This window comes from Volvox carteri (genome assembly GCF_000143455.1).
Source record: "Volvox carteri f. nagariensis unplaced genomic scaffold VOLCAscaffold_57, whole genome shotgun sequence".
In the NCBI taxonomy this organism is placed as follows: Eukaryota; Viridiplantae; Chlorophyta; class Chlorophyceae; order Chlamydomonadales; family Volvocaceae; genus Volvox; species Volvox carteri.
This window is the reverse complement of record NW_003307600.1, coordinates 240171-258165: the sequence shown is the minus strand read 5'-3', so window position 1 is coordinate 258165 and position 17995 is coordinate 240171. Positions and strand designations below refer to the sequence as shown.

General features: G+C 65.2%; 2 protein-coding genes across 2 annotated transcripts in view; one reads left to right on the top strand and one right to left on the bottom strand.

Annotated features, from left to right (window-relative positions):
* The window catches only part of VOLCADRAFT_97018 (uncharacterized protein), a gene marked incomplete at both ends in the record, with an annotated part of 1572 nt that extends 1281 nt beyond the window's left edge, over positions 1-291 (top strand). The window contains one exon of the mRNA XM_002956071.1: positions 211-291. Coding sequence (XP_002956117.1) covers positions 211-291 — 81 coding nt within the window. The remainder of the gene's footprint in view (positions 1-210) is intronic.
* A 1446-nt stretch (positions 292-1737) lies between these two features.
* VOLCADRAFT_97017 (uncharacterized protein) lies at positions 1738-17624 on the bottom strand (the record flags this gene model as incomplete). Its single annotated transcript, XM_002956014.1, has 19 exons — positions 1738-2137; positions 2539-2767; positions 3193-6731; positions 6897-7306; positions 7576-8173; positions 8402-8613; positions 8956-9398; positions 9542-9704; positions 10298-10909; positions 11318-12010; positions 12216-13579; positions 13683-13723; positions 13850-13868; positions 14056-14166; positions 14488-14504; positions 14636-15398; positions 15826-15863; positions 16831-16922; positions 17367-17624. The coding sequence occupies 19 exons, from the start codon at positions 17622-17624 to the stop codon at positions 1738-1740; spliced, it is 10002 nt and encodes a 3333-aa protein (XP_002956060.1).
* Positions 17625-17995: the final 371 nt, after the last annotated feature.

The following is a 17995-nucleotide window of genomic DNA, read 5'->3' as shown; positions in this document are numbered from 1 at the left end:
GAGTCGGGGAGGGGGGAGATAAGTCAGTCAGTCAGCCAGTCCGGGGTACTGGGGGATGCAGGCGGCGGCCTACTTCTTGTTTCCCCCCCCTCCCCGACTCCCCCCCTCCAATCGTATTGTGATGTGTGTGTGTGTGTGTGTTACTCTAGCGCCATCCGTCTCCCCTTGGCGACTCCCCCGCCAACCCCCGCACCCCCCCCACACACACAGTCGCTGTTCCTGCAAGCCCGAGAGAACAACTGGGCGGCCACGCTGCGGGAGGGCCGAGTCACCCTCACGTACGACCTATGAGGACAGACGGACTGACAGACGGACGCACAGACAGATGATCGCAGATGATCCACCGCTCAGCGAGCGGTGGAAGACACAGTTCGGGTTGGGGTTTGCAATTTCGCCAATTTGTGTTGTCGGGGGACGGAGTTGATTATTCCGTTCCCTGGGTATGTGTGTGTGTGTGGGGGGGGGGTTGGCGGGGGGTGGGGGGTGGGGGGGGCATTGCGGGTTTGGTCTGGTAGGTACGTCGGGTGGAGTGCGGGCGGTTGATGGTTGGCGGTTGGGCCAGGGTTGAGGCAGCAGCGGGTCAAGGTTGCCGCTCGTTTGGGGTGAAGGGATGTAGCGCGAGAGTGTGTGTGTGTGTGTTTAGGGGGGTGGAGAGTTGGAGAGAGAGGTTACGTACATGGTCCATTGACGAAGGTGAGGACGTCGAGGAAGGCAGGGGGAATCGGAAAGGGGGTGGGAGGAGGGAGAAGTAGAAGTTGAGGAGGTTGTGGTCCCTGTGGAGGGAGGGCTGAGGGTGCTTGATGCTCGTAAAGCAAAGTTTTTTTCGTGCGGAAAAGCCGGCTAAACGCTTCTTCACTCCCGCTCTTTAAAACAAACACATGCATTGTAAACTGCATTTGGCTGCACCACCCCCGCTTCTGATGGCTCCCCCGCCTGGCCCGGGTTCATCGCGTCATCGGCCGCCTCTTTACTTGCTTTGCAGGTGTGTATTAACCAGTAAGGTATGAATTGTTATGTTTGAAATGCAGATGTGTGCACACAAGTACATGCAGGCCTTCATCGCTGCCATCACCCCCAAAAACACATACATACATACATACACAAAGATACGCCGCCATGCCCCAGTAATAAACGTCATAATAAACCTCAGCCTCCTCAAAAGATCTTCACCGGTCTCCTTAACTGTACGTCTGTCTGTATGTCTGTATGTCCTCTTGCTTCAAATCCTCCAGTGTTGTCCCCCCATCCAACTGCACCACCTCTATAGCTACCCCCCGGTCCTCTCCTCCTCCTGGGCCCTACATCTCGATGTGACCCAACACGGCGTTTTAAAGAGCCAACCACAACACCGTTAACTTGAACAACAAGGCGTGTCCGTCTGCCTGAATGTCTGTCTATCTGTCTGTCTGTATTTCACACCACTCAAGATTTGTAACCCACAACGGTTCAACCCCCCCATCACCACCATCACCATAAGGCCCCTGATCACATAGGTACTAGTCTCCCACTGCCGTACTAGAAACTCCCTCCCGCAGCTCCCACCGGCTTGCACAGCCCTCAGCCCCCTCCTCTTGTGCTCCCCCCCCCCACACACACGATCTAGCAGCAGCAGCAACAACAACAGCAACGTCGTGCTAACGGGCTAGGGGAAGGGGAAGGGCGGCCAAGAGAGGGAGTCAGGGGCTCTCGCGGGGGGGGGGGGGTTGCAGCGGGGGTATTCCAGACAGGTCCTCGAGCTCAGGGTGGCAGCAGCAACACCTCCTGCAGCACCTGCAGCACCAGGTCCAGACTCTCCTCCTCTCCTCCTGCAGGACTCGCTCCGAAACCCAGCTCAGAATCACGCCCCGCTAACAACAACCCATTCGGCGCCGGCACCTGCTGTTGCTGAGGCTGTTGCTGAGGCTGTTGGGGCCCCCCCTCGCGGTCCTCCCGCAGCGTCATGGCCTGCAGCCGGCTGTCCGCCTCCGCCACCGCCCGGTGATAGAGAGCGTCCAGGCCAGTGCGCGCGGCGGCCAGTGCGGCGGTCAGAGCGCCTGGCGGCACCCCCTTCAGGACCTGCAGACCCATGGGTCGCGGCAGGTCCAGCAGCTGCTCCAAGAGGTCTCCGTCCAGGACACCCGGGTGGTGCTGGTGGCTGCTCCAGGGGGAGGGGGCGAGGGGGGGAGGAGGGAAGGGGAGGGGGGGAAAGACGAACCACAAACGAGTGAGGGGGAAGGGGGGGGAGGGGGTTGGAGAATTAGGGGCGCACGGGAAGGTACGGGCAGAAGATGTGTGATCACGAAAACCGTGGGGGTTGGGGGGTACGACAACATTAGCAACGCGGCGCACGTGGCGGCGCTGGCTTTCCTACTCCACTACCTTGCCTTGCCTCTACACGCAAGTCGCCAAGCACTCAGCTCGTTTTAAGTCTCAGGTCTGAGCCGATGGGTTTCCTCGTTCCTCTGCACCCGCCTTTCTCCCGTCCTCCCACACACATACACCAGCTGAAAACATTAACCCGGAAGAAGCTACACACGAGCGCATGTGCGTCCTTCTCACCACCACCACCACCAGCGCCCCGCCACGTCATCCACGTCCTCCACTGCAGCCTCTCCAATACAACGGTGGCGGCCGCCCGTCACGTGCCGTACAGCCCAGTAGCCCGCCAGCGCTCTTTCAAGGAGGACCAGCAGCGGCACCGCCGCTTCAGGGCATGGACGTACGACGTGTACGGCACCCGACAGGCCGGCAAGAAGCAGTGCCGGAGCGCCGGGCTGGAAGGGCCGAGCTGTAGGCAGCGGTGGCATAACGTGTGTTATGTACGTGCGTACGTATGTACGTGTGTCTCGTATTTTGGCAGGACGGGAGGCGAGGGACCCGTGCGATGCCATCAAATCTGCCCACCTGCCCGACCGACAAAATAATCCAAGATCGCACAAGACCTGGCAACCCCCCCAGCAGACAGAGTGCCGATTGGAAACAGAGTTCCCCGCTTCACCCCTCTTCCTTTCACCCCTCTTGCATCGCACTGCACCCGCCCGGACAGCCTAAGCGACCGGTCAACGGGCCCCCTTTTTGTGTTCGATGTAGCAGCTGGATGCAACGGGCGCCGGACAGCTGTGTCCGCCTTTGAGGCCCCTCAGCGCGGTGGTATAGAGGATAAGCGCAAGCAGCAGCTACCTTGCCAATTGCACAAATCGGATTTTGCCGTACCTTGGTTATATCGGGGCACCGGACGGGGGAGATGAGCCCGTAGCCGCAGCCCAGTATCTGGACACTGCGCCGCCGCCACCACTACCAATGTACGACAGGGCAGTCCCGAGCTCGGCGGCCCCGGCGCCAGCATCAGCAGCTGGCCGGAAGAGTCCGTCGCAGCGATTACGACACAATCCATCTCAGCCGCCGCCGCCGCCGCCGCATCAGTGGCGGTGGCTGTGGTGGCGTCCGGCTGCCCGTCGGCCGCCCCCGGCGCGGTGTCCATGGGCTCGCCTGACGGCGAGGCGGCGGCGGCGACGCCGCCGCCGCCGGCGTTGCTAACTGACGCGTCCGACGCTGACCGCGACGGCTGTAGCTGTGGCGGCGGCGGCGGCAGTAGCAGCAAACTCGTCACAGGTCTGTGTACGGCATCCGCAGCAATGAGCCGCAGCGCAATCGGCGGCCCCACCGCCATCGCTGACGCCCCAGTGCCGTAGCCTGCGTGTACGGCAGTGTACAGCATAACGCCGGTAGTGCCATCCGTACACGCCAGCAGGGAGCGCGCTGGACAAGCCGACATGGCCGTGACGGAGTTCCTCGTCGGGGTCCAGCCCATGCGGTGGAGGCGACCGCAGCGGAGAGCGTAGATTAGCAGTCGGCGGCCCGCCGCCACCACCAGCGTCTCCGCGTCGTACGGACACACGGCCGTCACCGGCCTGGCCAACAGTAGCCTGTGTACGACCTGCAGATGTACGACGCGGGTGGTCGGCAGGCCGCCGCTGTCGTCAGCAGCGGCAGCTGTTCGTACCGCCGCCGCCGCCGCGGAGCTCGGAGGCGGCGGCGCCTGCTCCTCAGCGCCGTCACTTGCATTGGCTACTGCTACCGCTTCTCGGGCCGGCAGTAGCGGCGGCGGCGGCGGCGGTGGCACTGCCGTCGCCGCCGCCGCTGCAGCTGCATTCCCCGCCATCCGTCCCAGCCAATGCTGCAACGGAGACCGCCTTCTCGCCACCGGCCACGTAAACCAGTCATCTCCCAGCTTGTCCAGTGACGGTGACCCGTTTGGACTGTCAGCCGCCGCCGCCGCCGCAGCAGTAGCAGCAGTAGCGGCAGAGGAAGCTCCGTCGCCGCCGCGCAGCCGCGGCAGCAGCTGCAGCAGCGCCGGCACCATCTGCAGCACCATAACCTCCCCGCCACCCTGACCGCTACACCCAACTGCGAGTAGTACGGCGGGAGTGCCGGCGGGCCTGGCGCGTCTCGTATTGTCCCCGGCGGCGGCGGTGGCGGCGCTGCTGCCGCCGCCGCCGGGCCGCGCCGCGGCGGGAACTTGGCCTAGGAAGCCCACAAAGTGGCGCATCCGCCGCCAAGGCTCCTCCATATCCATACCCCGACGTCCCTCACCGTCGGCGCCAATGCCAGCGGCGGCGGGGGCGGCAGCTGCGGCGGCACCCCGCTGCTCGTCCAACTCGCGGAGAAACTCTTCAACATCAAACGCCGCCGCCACCGCCGGTGCGCCGGCCCGCTCGCCCTGCCACCGCCACCGGTGCATGTGAGGTTGCTCTGGCGGCGGCTCCTGCGGCTGATTCGCGTCAGCTGCTGCCGCCGCCAACGCCGCCGCCGCCGCCGCCGCCTCTCCCCCTGCCATTAAAGGTTCCAGTTCCCAATCCTCAACCATGAACGGATCCGCCGCCGCGGCATCCGCAGCCGCCGCACCCCTCGCAGCCTCCCTATGTTCCTCCGCGCCACCAGCGGCTGGCGGCGCCGCCGCCGCCGCCGCCAGCTCCGCTACCTGTAGCGCTTCGTGCTCCGCCGCTTCCCACCCACCCCCCTGGTCCCACAACCGCCGCTGCCAAAGATGACCCGGCGGCAGCGCCTCCCTCGCATCGCCCATCAGTACCTCTCCGCCGCCGCCGCCGCCGCCGTCACCGCCGTGCACGCCTTCTTCACCAAGATCCACCTCACCTCCGTCATCATCGTTCAGCAAGCCGCTGCCGCCGCCGCCGCCGCCCATCAGCCGCTCCCATGGCGGCGGACCAACGCCGCCGCCGGGGCCGCCGCCGTCAACGTCAATGCTGACGCCGGCTTCCGGCCGTACCTGCCACACGGAAGCGCAGGTTGCCAGGAAACCGCTGGCTGCGGCGTCGACGTCGAAGCTCGTCACCAAGCGTCCGCTGGCGGCTTCCAATACGTGGATGAAACGAGAGCCCGCCGACTGGCCGTGAGGCTGCAGCTGTGAGCCCTGCGGGTCGTCGGCGAGAAGGATGAGGTAGCCGTCGCAAGCACGCCCGGCGCCGCCGCCCGGCGCCGCCGACACACCTGCCGGCAGGCGGTCATCATCATGCACGACGGCGCGCGGCGACAACGACGATGACGACAGGGCCGGCAGGAGCTGCGGTACAAAGAGGAGCTGCCGCGGGCGGCCAAGAGGTGCCGTACCGGGGACGGGCAGGGATGCTGGCCGCCGCTCACTGACGCCATTTCCCACTGACCCGCGGGTCGCGCCGTCGCCGACGCCGTCAGGTGGGCCCAATGGCATAACGCTCGGCGGCTGGCGGCCCAAGCGACTCAGCCGCTGCAGAGATAGCACCCGCCAGGAGCCGTCGTTGAGCACGACAAGTGCCAGCTCCTGGGGCCCGGGATGACCTGGCGGCGGCGGCGGCGGCGGCAGCCGAACTGGGCGCTGCAAAAAGGCGTCAAAGCCGGCTCCGGCTGCTTCCCCTCCAACTGCCGCCGCCGCCGTCGTGGCCACCGCAGTAGCGGCGGATGCAGCGGGGAGGTGCATCGGCACCGCCAAGATAGCCTCGAGGGGGTGAGGCGGCGCCGTGTTCGCGGCCTTGCTGGTGCCGCAATCCGGAGCCCATTTGCCGCTGGCCGGCAGGACTGTCGAACACAGCAGCCGACCCGAGTGAGACGTCAGCTCCAGCAAGTGTACGGCAGTCCCCACCGCCAAGGCCTGCCAAGGCCGAAATGGCGCTAGGGAGGTTAAGCGCAGCGGCACCTGCTCCAGGGGGGAGTGCCACACCAGCCGCAGCACCTCCGCCGCCGCCGTCGGCGCTACTGAATGTACAACCTGCGCCTTGGCGGCCTCCGGGCCGTCATTTTCCATCGCCTCGACGCCGTCGAAATCGCTGCCGTCGCCTGCATTGCAAGCAGCCGCATCCTCCGCGCCGTCGCTGCTGGCCCGGTAATGGGACGGCGCCGCCGCCAGCGCCGCCTCCGATGTCGCCGCGGGGGCACCATAACTGAACGCCGCAACGCCGCCGCTACGAAGCCCAACGAGGCAGAACACGGCTTCGGAGGTCCCAGGAGAGCCCCACCTGTTAGCAATGCTGAGACGGCCGCCGCCGCCGCCGCCTGCGGTTCGCCCCGCCGCCACGGCGGCCGCCGCCATTGGAATTGGAGCGGGTGCGATGAAAAGGACGGACTCCGGAACAGAGGCCGTCAAAGGCCCTGCAGGTCCGGCGCTAGGTCCCAGGCCCGGAGGTACAGAAGTGGAGATCCGCGCGAGCAACGAGCAGCGCAGCCCCGACGACCCGTGGGTCAGCAGCAGGAGCTGAATGCTAGGCGCGTGGTCGCCCACCAGGAGATGATATCGCCAGGGGGCCCGATGCGCAGCAGCGCCGGCAGCAGCAGCGGCAGTAGAGGAACCAGCAGCAGCAGCAGCAGCAGCAGCAGCGGCAGGCGAGGATGGGGTCGCAGCGCCTGTGGCTGGAGCCGGGCCGCACGAGCTGATTGGCCCGGTGCGAGGCGGCAACGGCGGCAAACCGACACCCCAATGGACCGCTGGCGCGGCGGCGCCGGCGGCGCCGCCAGGATCCACTGCGTCCGCGGCGGCGGCGGCCGCCGCCGTCATTGCTGCCGTCGCGGCAGCGGCGACGAAGGCTGACGACGACGCCGAGGGGGTTCTTCGGAACGTGTGGAGGGCGTGTGCGCGAGGCGGCGGCGGCTGGGCCGGCGGCGGCGGCAGGGCCCGCAACGCGCAGCATGAAGGCTCGCAGTCCAGCGGCGGCGAGCAGCCCAGTTCCCGGACGGTAACCGTACTGCGCGGCCGCTTGCGACTCAGACGGGAGGGCGCGGAACCATCACCGCCGCCGCCGCCGCCACCCAGGCTGCCCCGCTGCACCACCCCCAGCACCTGCGGATTCCAAGCAAGGTGACGGACATAACCGCATGGAAAATGTCGCAAAACACAAAACTGTTTGTTTGGCCGGGCCGAATAGATGTTTAATAAGACCACGTTTCCGTTAGCTCCCAAGTTACTTAAGGCGATTTGGACGCATCCGCGGTTGCGGGCAGCGGCGGCGGTTTTGAAACGCAACGAACACAACCCCAACCTATGTTCCCAACCCCAACTACCCTTCCGACAGCCCTCTCACCCATCGAGAGCCACCGTAATGAACCCACCGTAATCCTGCGGTCAAGCTTCCGGACCAACGCCACGCAGCCGGGGGCGACTGAGCCCAAGGTAATGTCCGGAGCCGCGGCGCTCCACCAACCCACGCCGCCGGGAGATACCTCCGCCTCCGCCGGTGCCGAAGCTCCGCCGCCGCCGCCTGTGTCAGGGCCGCCAGACATCTGCGACCCCGCCGCCGTCGTCAGCAACTGCGGCGGCGGCGGCGGCGGCATGGACAGCATACGGCGAAGCCCCGCAAGGCCCTCGACGGCGGCGGTGTCGCCCGCTGCGTTACCAAAGCCCGGCAGCGGCGCCGACGACGGCAGTAGCGGCGGCGGCGGCGGCAAGATATCCGGCGAGTATAAAGCCAGATTGTCTCCCGTGGACCTGACCCCCTCCTGCACCTCGTCATCCAGCAACATGTCCGACGCCAGAACCATGGCGCCCATGCCCTCCGCGACGGAGCTGTAGCCGCTGATGGATGGGCAACGGCTCTCGCTGCAGCCGCCGCCGCCGGCAGTCGCGGCGGCCGCTACCTCCGCTACCTCCGCTGCCTGGCCGAAAAAGCCTACCTGAAACGGCCTTTCCGTCAGAGCGCCGCCGTCAGTGCTGTACGGCATTCCGGCAGATACGGACAGCGAAGGAGAGGCCGTCGGATGCGCGAGGGCGCGAGGGCTCAGTGCTACTGGTTCTCCCTGCCAGCATACCTGCTGCTGCTGCTGCTGTGGCTGTAGCTGCAGCTCTAGGGTCGTACTTGGTTGCTGTTGCTGTGGCGGTATCAAAAACGGCTCCAGGGGCAGCCGGTCATCGAAACGACTGCTCTTGGGACTCGGCCACGTGCTCCTCGCGAGGGGCGCGTCCCAGCTACTGCCGCCGCCGCCACCGCCGCCACCTGTGGCGGCGACGTCGTCGGGAAGTACAGAGCTGCCGGAGGGCGCTGTTGCTGCCGCTGCAGCGGCGGAGGCGGCGGCGGCGCCAGCGGCGGCGGCCGCTAGCGCCGGGTTGGCCAGAGTGTCCAGGGATACCAGCAGAACCCCCGACGGCGTTATCTGGTTGGAGGTTTGATTGCGAACGTCGTGATGATGATAATGATAATAATAGACAACGATACGCAACATGACGATACACGACGAGATGTGGAAAGGAGGAGAACGGGAAGACACAAACACGTGAAATAATAATAATAATAATAATAATAATAATAATAATATAATAATAATAATAATAATAATAATAATATAACAATAGATAACTAATGACAAGGAAAAGAATGGAGAAAGGTTGCCTTGCTGAGAGCGAGTAGGGGAAGTCAGTAAGGCTATGCAAGTGAAAGGGCTGGGGGGATGTATCATGGTCACAGGATGGTCCACCAGTACGGATTATTCACACACCTGCAAGGAAAAACAAAGGACGTAACCGAGGCAGTTTTCCGTTAATTCCGTTCTGTCGTACCAACCAACCTGTACGAGCACGCTTTCCGCCACTAGCCCCGCCGCCAACGTCGGCTCCCAGTGCCGCAGCTGTAACGCTTCCGTCACGTCACACATCGACGGCGCCACGTCAGCTGGGCCCACATCGCCGTACGGCAGCGACGCGCCGGATCCACCAGGATTGGATTCCGCTGCGAAATCCGTATCCAGTACGGGTGCCAGCGCACGTGAACCGCCAACATACGACAGCACGACCAGGCTGCCGCCGGCTGGTAGCGAGTTCGCGGCTGCCGCCGCTGCGGCGGCTGCGGCGCGTGGCGGCTGCGGCGCTCCGGAACCACCACCCAGAGCGCCGCCCGACGTGCATAAGGCGACTGCCGTACGGAGGGGAATGGACCACAAGCCTGCGTGAACGCAGGTTGGAGCGTGAGGGCAACAAGTCAACATCCGTACAGGCCGACGTGCAGCTCGGGGGGCAAACGATCACCGCGGCCCATTAAAATCCCAACATGACCCATGGGTCGTTTTCAGCCTAATTAAGACTCACCGTTCGGGATGGCGCCTTGGTTGGGTACACTCGCCACCACGGGGGCTGCCAGACAGCCCCGGAGCACTTGCAGCTTGTGCTCCGGGGCCGCGGTGCCCCCGGCAGGATGAGGAGGGGAGTGAGCGCTCCCCGGCGCCTCCAGTCCCAGTACGGCCCCGGTAACCTGTGCGGCCACAGCAGGTCACGACGGTGGGGAGCCGGGGGGGGGGGGAGGGGGGGAGGTATGACGAACCACTGGTGAATGGAGCAGATACCAAAGACGGGTAGTCCAGGCAGCCCCGGGGGGAGGGGGAGGGGGAGAAATCTCAAAACACGTCGATAAGCACGTGCGTGTGCATGTGCGTGTGCATGTGCGTGTGTGCTCAATAATAAACAACCGAGCCGCGTGTGTATATGTACATGTGTATGTATGTATCAGGAAGATGCATTACCGCGCTTGACCTGGTTTGGATCTGGATCTGGATCTGGGATTTCGTTCCGGATGGCGCGGGGCCAAGTGGATCTAGGTCGTGTGAGTGGTGGCCGAACCCGGCGGCCCCCCGCCCCCGCTGCCACCCCCGCTGGCCCCTGCCCGTGTGTACGTGCCGGTACCTGGTGCGCGCTTCAGCCTCAGCCGCCTCATGGCCATGATCGGGGCCTTTCCTCTCCTCCCCCTCCTCCCCTACCTCTACCTGCACAAACACAAACCCCTCCCCTCTTCCGGTCAAGCTTTGCGTCCGTCAGAAGTACGGTGTCGTGCATGCCGTGTGGCTATACCTGTAGCATGCGTCCTCGGCCCGACACGCCTGCTGCCTCCGTCACCACGAAATCGACCATCGGCCGAGGCTGCGGCACCCGGCCCAGCAGCCGTAGCGCCAGCACTCCCGCCGCCGCCGCCGCCGCCTCTTTCACCCCCCCGGGCCGTCTTGGCCCTGGGCCGTCACCACCACCGCCGCCTTCGCCGCACGACCAGCGGCCAAGCCCACCTCCTCTCCCTGGTAAGGCTGACGTTTTGGTCCGCCGTCCGCCAGGCACATTTCCTGTCCCGCCTGACCCACGGGTCGCCCAGGAGGCTGCGGCAGCCTGGCGGCCTCCGGAGATGCCCGCAGCGCGTCCGGAAACCCCAGGGGGAGGCGCCACATGCCGCCGGCCCTTGGCCACCTCAGGCGGGCTACTGCCAATCGTAGTCGAGCTAGCGGGAGCCCCGACGGCGCCACCTGACGTCGGAAGGCTGCTGCTACTGCTGCGGGCAAAGCCGATCAAGGTGGCCGTAGCCCGCGCCGCCGCTGTCGGGGCAGCACAAGTGCCGGCGGCTGCGGCGGCTGCGGCGGTGTCCGTGGTGAAGCCGCTGCTGAGCCATCGGGATTGCGCTAGCGGCGGACTCCGCATCTGAGGTGCAGACGGCGCCGCTAGGGGCCGCCGTACATGCGAAGCCGTTCGCTGCAACTGCCGTCGCCCCGTTCGCTGCTGTAGCTGCTCCTGCTGCGGCTGCTGCTGCTGCTGGTCTGGCTGCCGCTGGCGCCACCGCCGTCGCCGCCGCAACTGCTGCTCATGTGACGGCAGCGGCGCCAACGCTCGGTGCCTGTGCCGCATCGTCAGTACATCACCCCCCTCCTCGGACCACACCAGAATCCCACCGCTCCAGGATGGCAGGACGGCCACGGCGCGCGCGGGCCGTACTGTCGTACGAGACATACTCGCCGCTGCCGTTGCCGCTGCCGAGCTACTACCCATAGCCGCGGCCGCCCCGATAGCTGCAGCGCCGGGCATCAAGCAAGCTGCCCCGAAGAGCCCCACCTCGGGCAGCTGCGGCAACCCAACGTCCCCCTCCGCAGCACCCCCGGGATCCCCCCCCTCCTCCTCGTGCTCCAGATCGCGAGCGTCAACAGAGATGTTGGGTTGCATCCCCATTGCGGCCGCATCTAATAGCTCAACGTCATCTGCGGCGCCGTATTCCGCCGCTACCGCCGCCGCCACCGGGCTACCATGGCGGTGCTTCTCAGGCGGCGGCGACGCTGGCGGCACTGGCGGCGGCACTGGTGGCGGCGTTGAAAAAGTTGGAAAAGTCACCGTAAGGCACAGCGCAGGCCCGGCGGCGGAGCATAACAGTAGCCGGCGGGCCATTTGCGCCACTGACCCGTGGGTCAGCTGCCGCTGAGGCGGGGGCAGAGGCGCGCACGCCGCCGCGGCAGCTCTGGAGGTTGCAGCGGTAGCAATATCAGGACCACTTCCATTCACACGGGACGTGAAGGCAGAAGCTGGCGGAGGCAGTGACGGCGGCGGCGGCGGCGGCGCATGGCCCGCTGCTACAGCGGCGGCTGGCGATGCTGCTCTGGCGATGCCGGAGAAGTGCGGAGGGGCTGGCGGCGGCGGCGGCGGCAGCGTAGGCGGTGGGATTGGCGCAGACAACCACTCCGCGACAGTGCATATGTGACCTTTGCATTGCGGCTCTGCGAACGGCAGCTGCTCAACGCCGAGCACCGGCGGGGCCTGCAGACGACAGACAAATAAACATACATACATACGGACAGACAGACAAACGCTAATTTATTTCGCAACTAGCTCCACCTCCTGTGGCTCGGTAATTGTTCGGCATCGTGCCGTCTTGTCTTCCAATCTTTGTTTCAATCTTCCTCATCTAGAAAAGCGACGAGTAAATAACAGACGTGTCTTAACCCGCACTGCACATACACACCTGTTTGAGTGGCGGCAGCGGCCGCGCCCCGTGGATGTCCTGCTCGTCCAACGCCGCGGCCGCGATAGCCGCCATGGCCGCCGTGGCCGCGTCCACCGCGGCCCTGGCGCTCACGGTATCCGCCCCCTCCTTACGCTTCCTCACCAGCCGCAGATGTTCCGGGTCCATCATCGTCCGCAAACTCCGCGCATTCAATGGCCGAGTCCCTCGATCGCGGTTCAGCAACTGAAGTAGCGGCGCCGCGTGGGGCGGGAAACGCGGCGGAGGCGGCGGCGGCGGCGCTTCCTCCTCCTGTGCCGCCTCCTCACCGCCTCGTCCTCCTCGCGAATACGGAGCAAGCCGATCGCGCAAGCTGTCGCCGTGCCGTGACCCCTCGCCGCCAGCGGCGGCGGCGGTGGTGGCGGCGGCGGCACCCTGGGACTCCGTGGCGCGGTAGCGCAGAAAGGCATCATGTAAGGCCCCGAGCCGCCGCGGTCGCCGCCGTGGCAAGATGCGTGTGGATGCGGCGCGGCTATCTGTCGTTCCCTCGTCGTCCTCCTCCTCGCCTGCGGCCGTTCGGTCAACCCTCCCGCCGCCGCCGCCGCCATATGCGCCTCCGAAACCCGCCGCGCTCGACGTGCCGCCGCGGCGCGCATAATTCTCGCCGTCGTCGTCCAGGTCCATCGCCGCGGCCGTACCGCCGCCGCCGCCGTCGCCGTCACCGGCTGAGACGCGGACCATCCCAACGTCCGCGGCATGAACTCCGCCGGCACCGACTGCTGCTGCTGCTGCTGCTCCAGGGGGCGCAGTGGCTGCGGGCGCGGCGGCCGCAGGCCCGAAGTACGTCTCCGCGAACCGCAGGTACGCCCAGCCATGTCCGGAGGCTGCGGCGGGTGCTCGCTCCGGAGCGCCCTGACCGCGCACCGGCTGCTGGCCCAGCGGGCTCAACACCGCCCTTCTGAAGTGGAGGTCCGGAAAACAAAAGTCGAAAACGTCATCGTCGCCATCATCCGTACTACCGCCAATCCCGCCGCCGCCGCCGTCGCCGCCACTGGAGCTGCTAGAGTCGCCGCCGCATCGGGGGAGCTCACGCGCCGCTACAGCCGCTGGATATGCCGTACCTAGAGCTGCCAAGGTGACAGTGGCGGCGGTCGCCATTAAGTCCTCAAGGTAAAGCACAGGTGGCGGCGGCAGTGCTGCCGCTGCCGCCGCCGCCGCCGCCGCGGAGCTGTACGCAGCCGAGCACCCGGCCGTTGCTGGTGTAGCGGCGGCGGCGCTGACGGTGCCGCCGCCGCCGCCGCTGCCGGCGGGCGGCAGCGCATGTCGTGCCAACAGGGCCGCCATGAGAAATACTGTGCCGTGTGTCCCAACCACCAACAGACCTCCTGCTGACGTCACACGGGAAAATTGTGGCGTGGCAAGGGCGGCGGGCATTCATCGTACGAGGTACGACAACGTAAACTTCCAGGTAACAGATTAGCGGCTCACGACCTCTCTCATTCAGCCGAGCAACGGAACGCGCATTAGAGCTGAAAGTGAAAAGGCGCGGGACAGAAGCCGGGGCCCGGCGGCAACACATGGAATGCAAGAGCACAGTAGTACGACATGACGACAGTGTCTAGTGGATGTACAAGACATACGTCCGAACCTCCCACCGCACCAGCGCAGCAGCACCTGCAAACGTACGACAGCATCAGACGGACAGCGCGGCGACCCTCACAGCCAATACATACATACATACATACATACATACATACATACATACATACATACATACATACATACATGCATACATACATACCCTAAAACAACCCGCCTACCTCTCCTCTACCGCACTATACACCGCACATCCCCCCTTCACCTGCATCCTCAGCCTGCCCCCCGGCAGCAGCCGGACCAGGCGGAGCCGCACGCAGCAGGTGACCCACACCCAGCAGGTCGGCTGGCGGGGGAGGCGCAGTCGGAGCAGCACCTGGCGGCGGCGGCGGCGGCGGCGGCGGTGACAGCGACGACGACGAAGGAGCCCCAGCCCCAGACGCGGGCCCAAACCGCGTTCCGATTACCGAATCGGGTCGAGGACGCGTAGCGCTTGCTGGTGCTGGTGCTAATGACCCGTGGGTCGTTCCTGCCGGTGCCGAGGTTGCAGCTGGCCGTGGTGAGGCTCTTCTGGTTCCCGCGTCATCGGGCGGCGCATTGAGGGCCGCGGGGGGGCTGCAGCCGCCCAGGCAGACGACCAAGTCGCATAGTAGCAGGTCAGGTGACCCACGGGTCCATCGCAGCAGCAACACCTCACCGCTGTCAGTACTGGACCTGCAGAAGGGGGGGCGGAAGGGGGTATGATAGGAAGGGGGAAGAGGGCAGGATATGGGTACATGCATGCATACATACATGCGTACACCTCCCACAACCTCCCCCGCTTAATCCTAACTACGCATGCCTACCTGTGCACGAGTGCAGCGACACGGAAATAGTCAACGCCCCTGGCGCCGCTACTGCCCCCGTCGACCACGGCAGCTCCCTCATCCCCCGGCTCCCGCCGCTGCCGTCGCCGCAACTCCACCAAGTTGCCGCCGCCGCCGCCGTTGCCGCCGCCACCGCTCGCCCCGGCGCCAGTACGGCCGGCGGTGATCAGGCCCGGCCCCTCTAAAATGGCAAGATCCCAAATAGCTCCGAAACCTGCCTCCGGCAGCAGCGGCAGGAAGCTGCTGCCAGCAATGAACCGCGAGTCGGAGGCCGCCAATGCATCCACGGTAGCGCTTCGTAAGTCCCGCGGTGCCGTACCCGCTACCGGACCAGCGGTGAGCACCGGCGGCGGCGCGGCGGCGCCACGCGGCCGGCGGTGTATGTACGGCACTGGTGTGTTGGAGAGTACGGCAGGATATCGGCCCGCGACCGCAGCACCGCCACCGGAGGCGGCGGGGACGCCTGCCGTCGTCGTCGTCGTCGTCGTCCCGCCGCCTGCTGCTTCCGCTCCTGCCGCTGCTGCTGGCGTTGTCCGAGGACTTCCTCCTGCTTCTCTTCCTGCTGCTGCTGTTGCTGTACTAGCTGACGGGTGTGTGTGTGCGCATGCAGACGGTGGTGTGGATGCCACCAAGGATGCGGGCGGCAGGTAGAAGATCCGGTCTTGGAAGGCAGCGATCGCGACGCCGTGGCGGCCCGAAGGTGACGTGGCCATGAGCCGTGGCTGGAATCGCGGTTGTGTGCCTGAGACGGTCCAAGAGGTTGGTAAAGTACGGCAAGAGGTCGATCAAGTACGGCACCCGCCCGAATGGGAGTGTGGGGGGTGGGTGGGAGGAGGGAGATGTGTCCATGTGCCTCACCCCGGGGGCGCTCATCACCACCACCACCACTACCAACGACAGCTCCCACCCCGCTCACCCTCACCACCCTCCTCCCCCTCCTCCCCCTCCTCCTCACCCTCACCCTCCCCTTTCTATCCAGCTGTAACCAGTCCCCTTCTGCTGTTTCAGCTGCACGTCACATAGTCACCCACGCACCTCCTCTTCTCGTCAGTGGTTCCTCTGTCCCCCTCTCTCTCCCCCTCGTCCAACACGACCTCACACACACACACCGGGGTCTCCCCCCCTGGAGCCGCTACGTTCCCCCGCCCCCCCCCCCGGCTGGTCCTCACCTGGTCCCGTCAGCAGCACCTCCTGCACCAGGACGAACCTGCGAAAGGAAGGGTTGGGCTTGGGGGTTGTTGTACGGTGTGTGTGTATGTGTGTGTATGTGTGTGTATGTGTGTGTATGTGTGTGTATGTGTGTGTATGTGTGTGTATGTGTGTGTATGTGTGTGTATGTGTGTGTATGTGTGTGTATGTGTGTGTATGTGTGTGTACGTGTGTGTATGTGTGTGTGTCGGGTTAGGGGGATAGTCACCAGGGGTGGTCGCGAAGGGGGGGGGGCACAGAGCTTAGCAGAGCAGACGCCGCCAGGCGCCCGGAGAGGGGGGGGGGTAGGGGTCCAGGGAGGGGGAGGAGACGACGGAAAGGCGCCAGGAAGCTGCAGTAGCCGCCGCCGCCGCAGCAGCAGCAGCAGTCCAGGCAGCTAGCCTCCATGAAATCGACAATCAGGAGCTCCACATCACATCACATCACATTGCGCACGAGGTCTCACCACCCGGCAGTCTTGTGTCTTCCCCCGTACGACACACACCTTACTCACTACGTGGCACAACGCACCGGAGCACCACCCTATCGCTCGCCTCCCCTCCCGTCCCTCCCGTCCCTCCCGTCCCTCCCTCCCTCCCTTTTCCCACACGCAGGGCGCAACGCCTGTGCCCCGCCCTCCCCTCTCCCCTTTCCCCACCCCCGCCCTCCCCTCCCCCCTTTCCTCACCCCTGCCCTCCCCTCTCCCCTTTCCCCACCCCTGCCCTCCCCTCTCCCCTTTCCCCACCCCTGCCCTCCCCTCTCCCCTTTCCCCACCCCCGCCCTCCCCTCTCCCCTTTCCCCACCCCCGCCCTCCCCTCTCCCCTTTCCCCACCCCCGCCCTCCCCTCTCCCCTTTCCCCACCCCTGCCCTCCCCTCTCCCCTTTCCCCACCCCCGCCCTCCCCTCTCCCCTTTCCCCACCCCTGCCCTCCCCTCTCCCCTTTCCCCACCCCCGCCCTCCCCTCTCCCCTTTCCCCACCCCTCCCACCGGTTGCACTGCTCATCGAACCGCAGCACTGTCACCCGCCCCGAGCCGGTCAGCAGCAGCAGGCTGTCGGGATCTGGGCAGGGCCGGACCGCCTGAACGAAATTCGTAATGGGGAAATGGAAAGCCGGGGGGGGGGAAAGAGGGGGGAAGTGGGGAATATATCCAGCACGAAGTAAGGAGACCCCACTGCCGAGACGTCTACAAGGGGGCAAGGAGAGGTGCAACTTAGGGGGCTTGGCAGGGGCTAGGCGGGATGGAGGCAGTTGGACCGCTACCAGGAGCTACCAGTGGCGCGTATGATGGTGGCGACAGCGGAGGGAGACGGTCTGGGGTACGTTGTCGAGGCGGGGGATAGCATCTCTGTAAACCAACAGTGCGTGATGGGATGGGCGGATGTATGGGTGGACGGGCTCAGCAAGAGAGGCAAGGGGAGAGAAGCCGAGGGTTTTGCGGCGTGTGGGTTTGGGTGAGGGGCGGGGCGGGGCGGGGCGGTGTCCACCGTGGATGTGCGGTTCAGATGAGGCTATGCGACTCACAACCGCGGTGGTGTCAAGGCGGGCGGCCCGCGGCAACACGCGCATGTCCACGACCGCATCGCCGGCTTGAAGGGGCTGGCTGCAGACGCTGGCAGCTGCGCCTGAGGCTCCGACCGCTAGCAGCTCGAGATTGCTGCCGGCGTGGAGCAGGACCACCTGCGCATGGCCCGGCTGGCAGGTGGCGACAAAATTGCCGCAGACCACATGCTCCACTACGCCGCTCGGGACTAAGGTCTTAGATAGCCATGTTGCGGCCATGGAGACTTTCTTCGATAGACCGAGACCCCACAGGGTCGATTACAGCAGACGAGATTGCAGGCTCAAGCCATTATATGCATGTAAGGGTACGAAAACTAATACATTAGGGTCTAACATTATCGTGCTTGGTTTGCACTTTGCAGCGAACTCAGTCCTCCCTTGGAAATTGCTGTTTGTTTGCATTTGCCAACGAAATGCACGACCAACCTTTTTCCAAGCACAACTGCAATAAATAATTGCTTAGTTAATTATAGGATATATAAGCTCAATGAATAATACACACCAATACACAACTTTTTTGAACAACCTTCTTTCGGGTTCCTCTGAGCGTTCCGGACTGGGGTTGTCACTCCACCTTCGTGCCGAGTAGG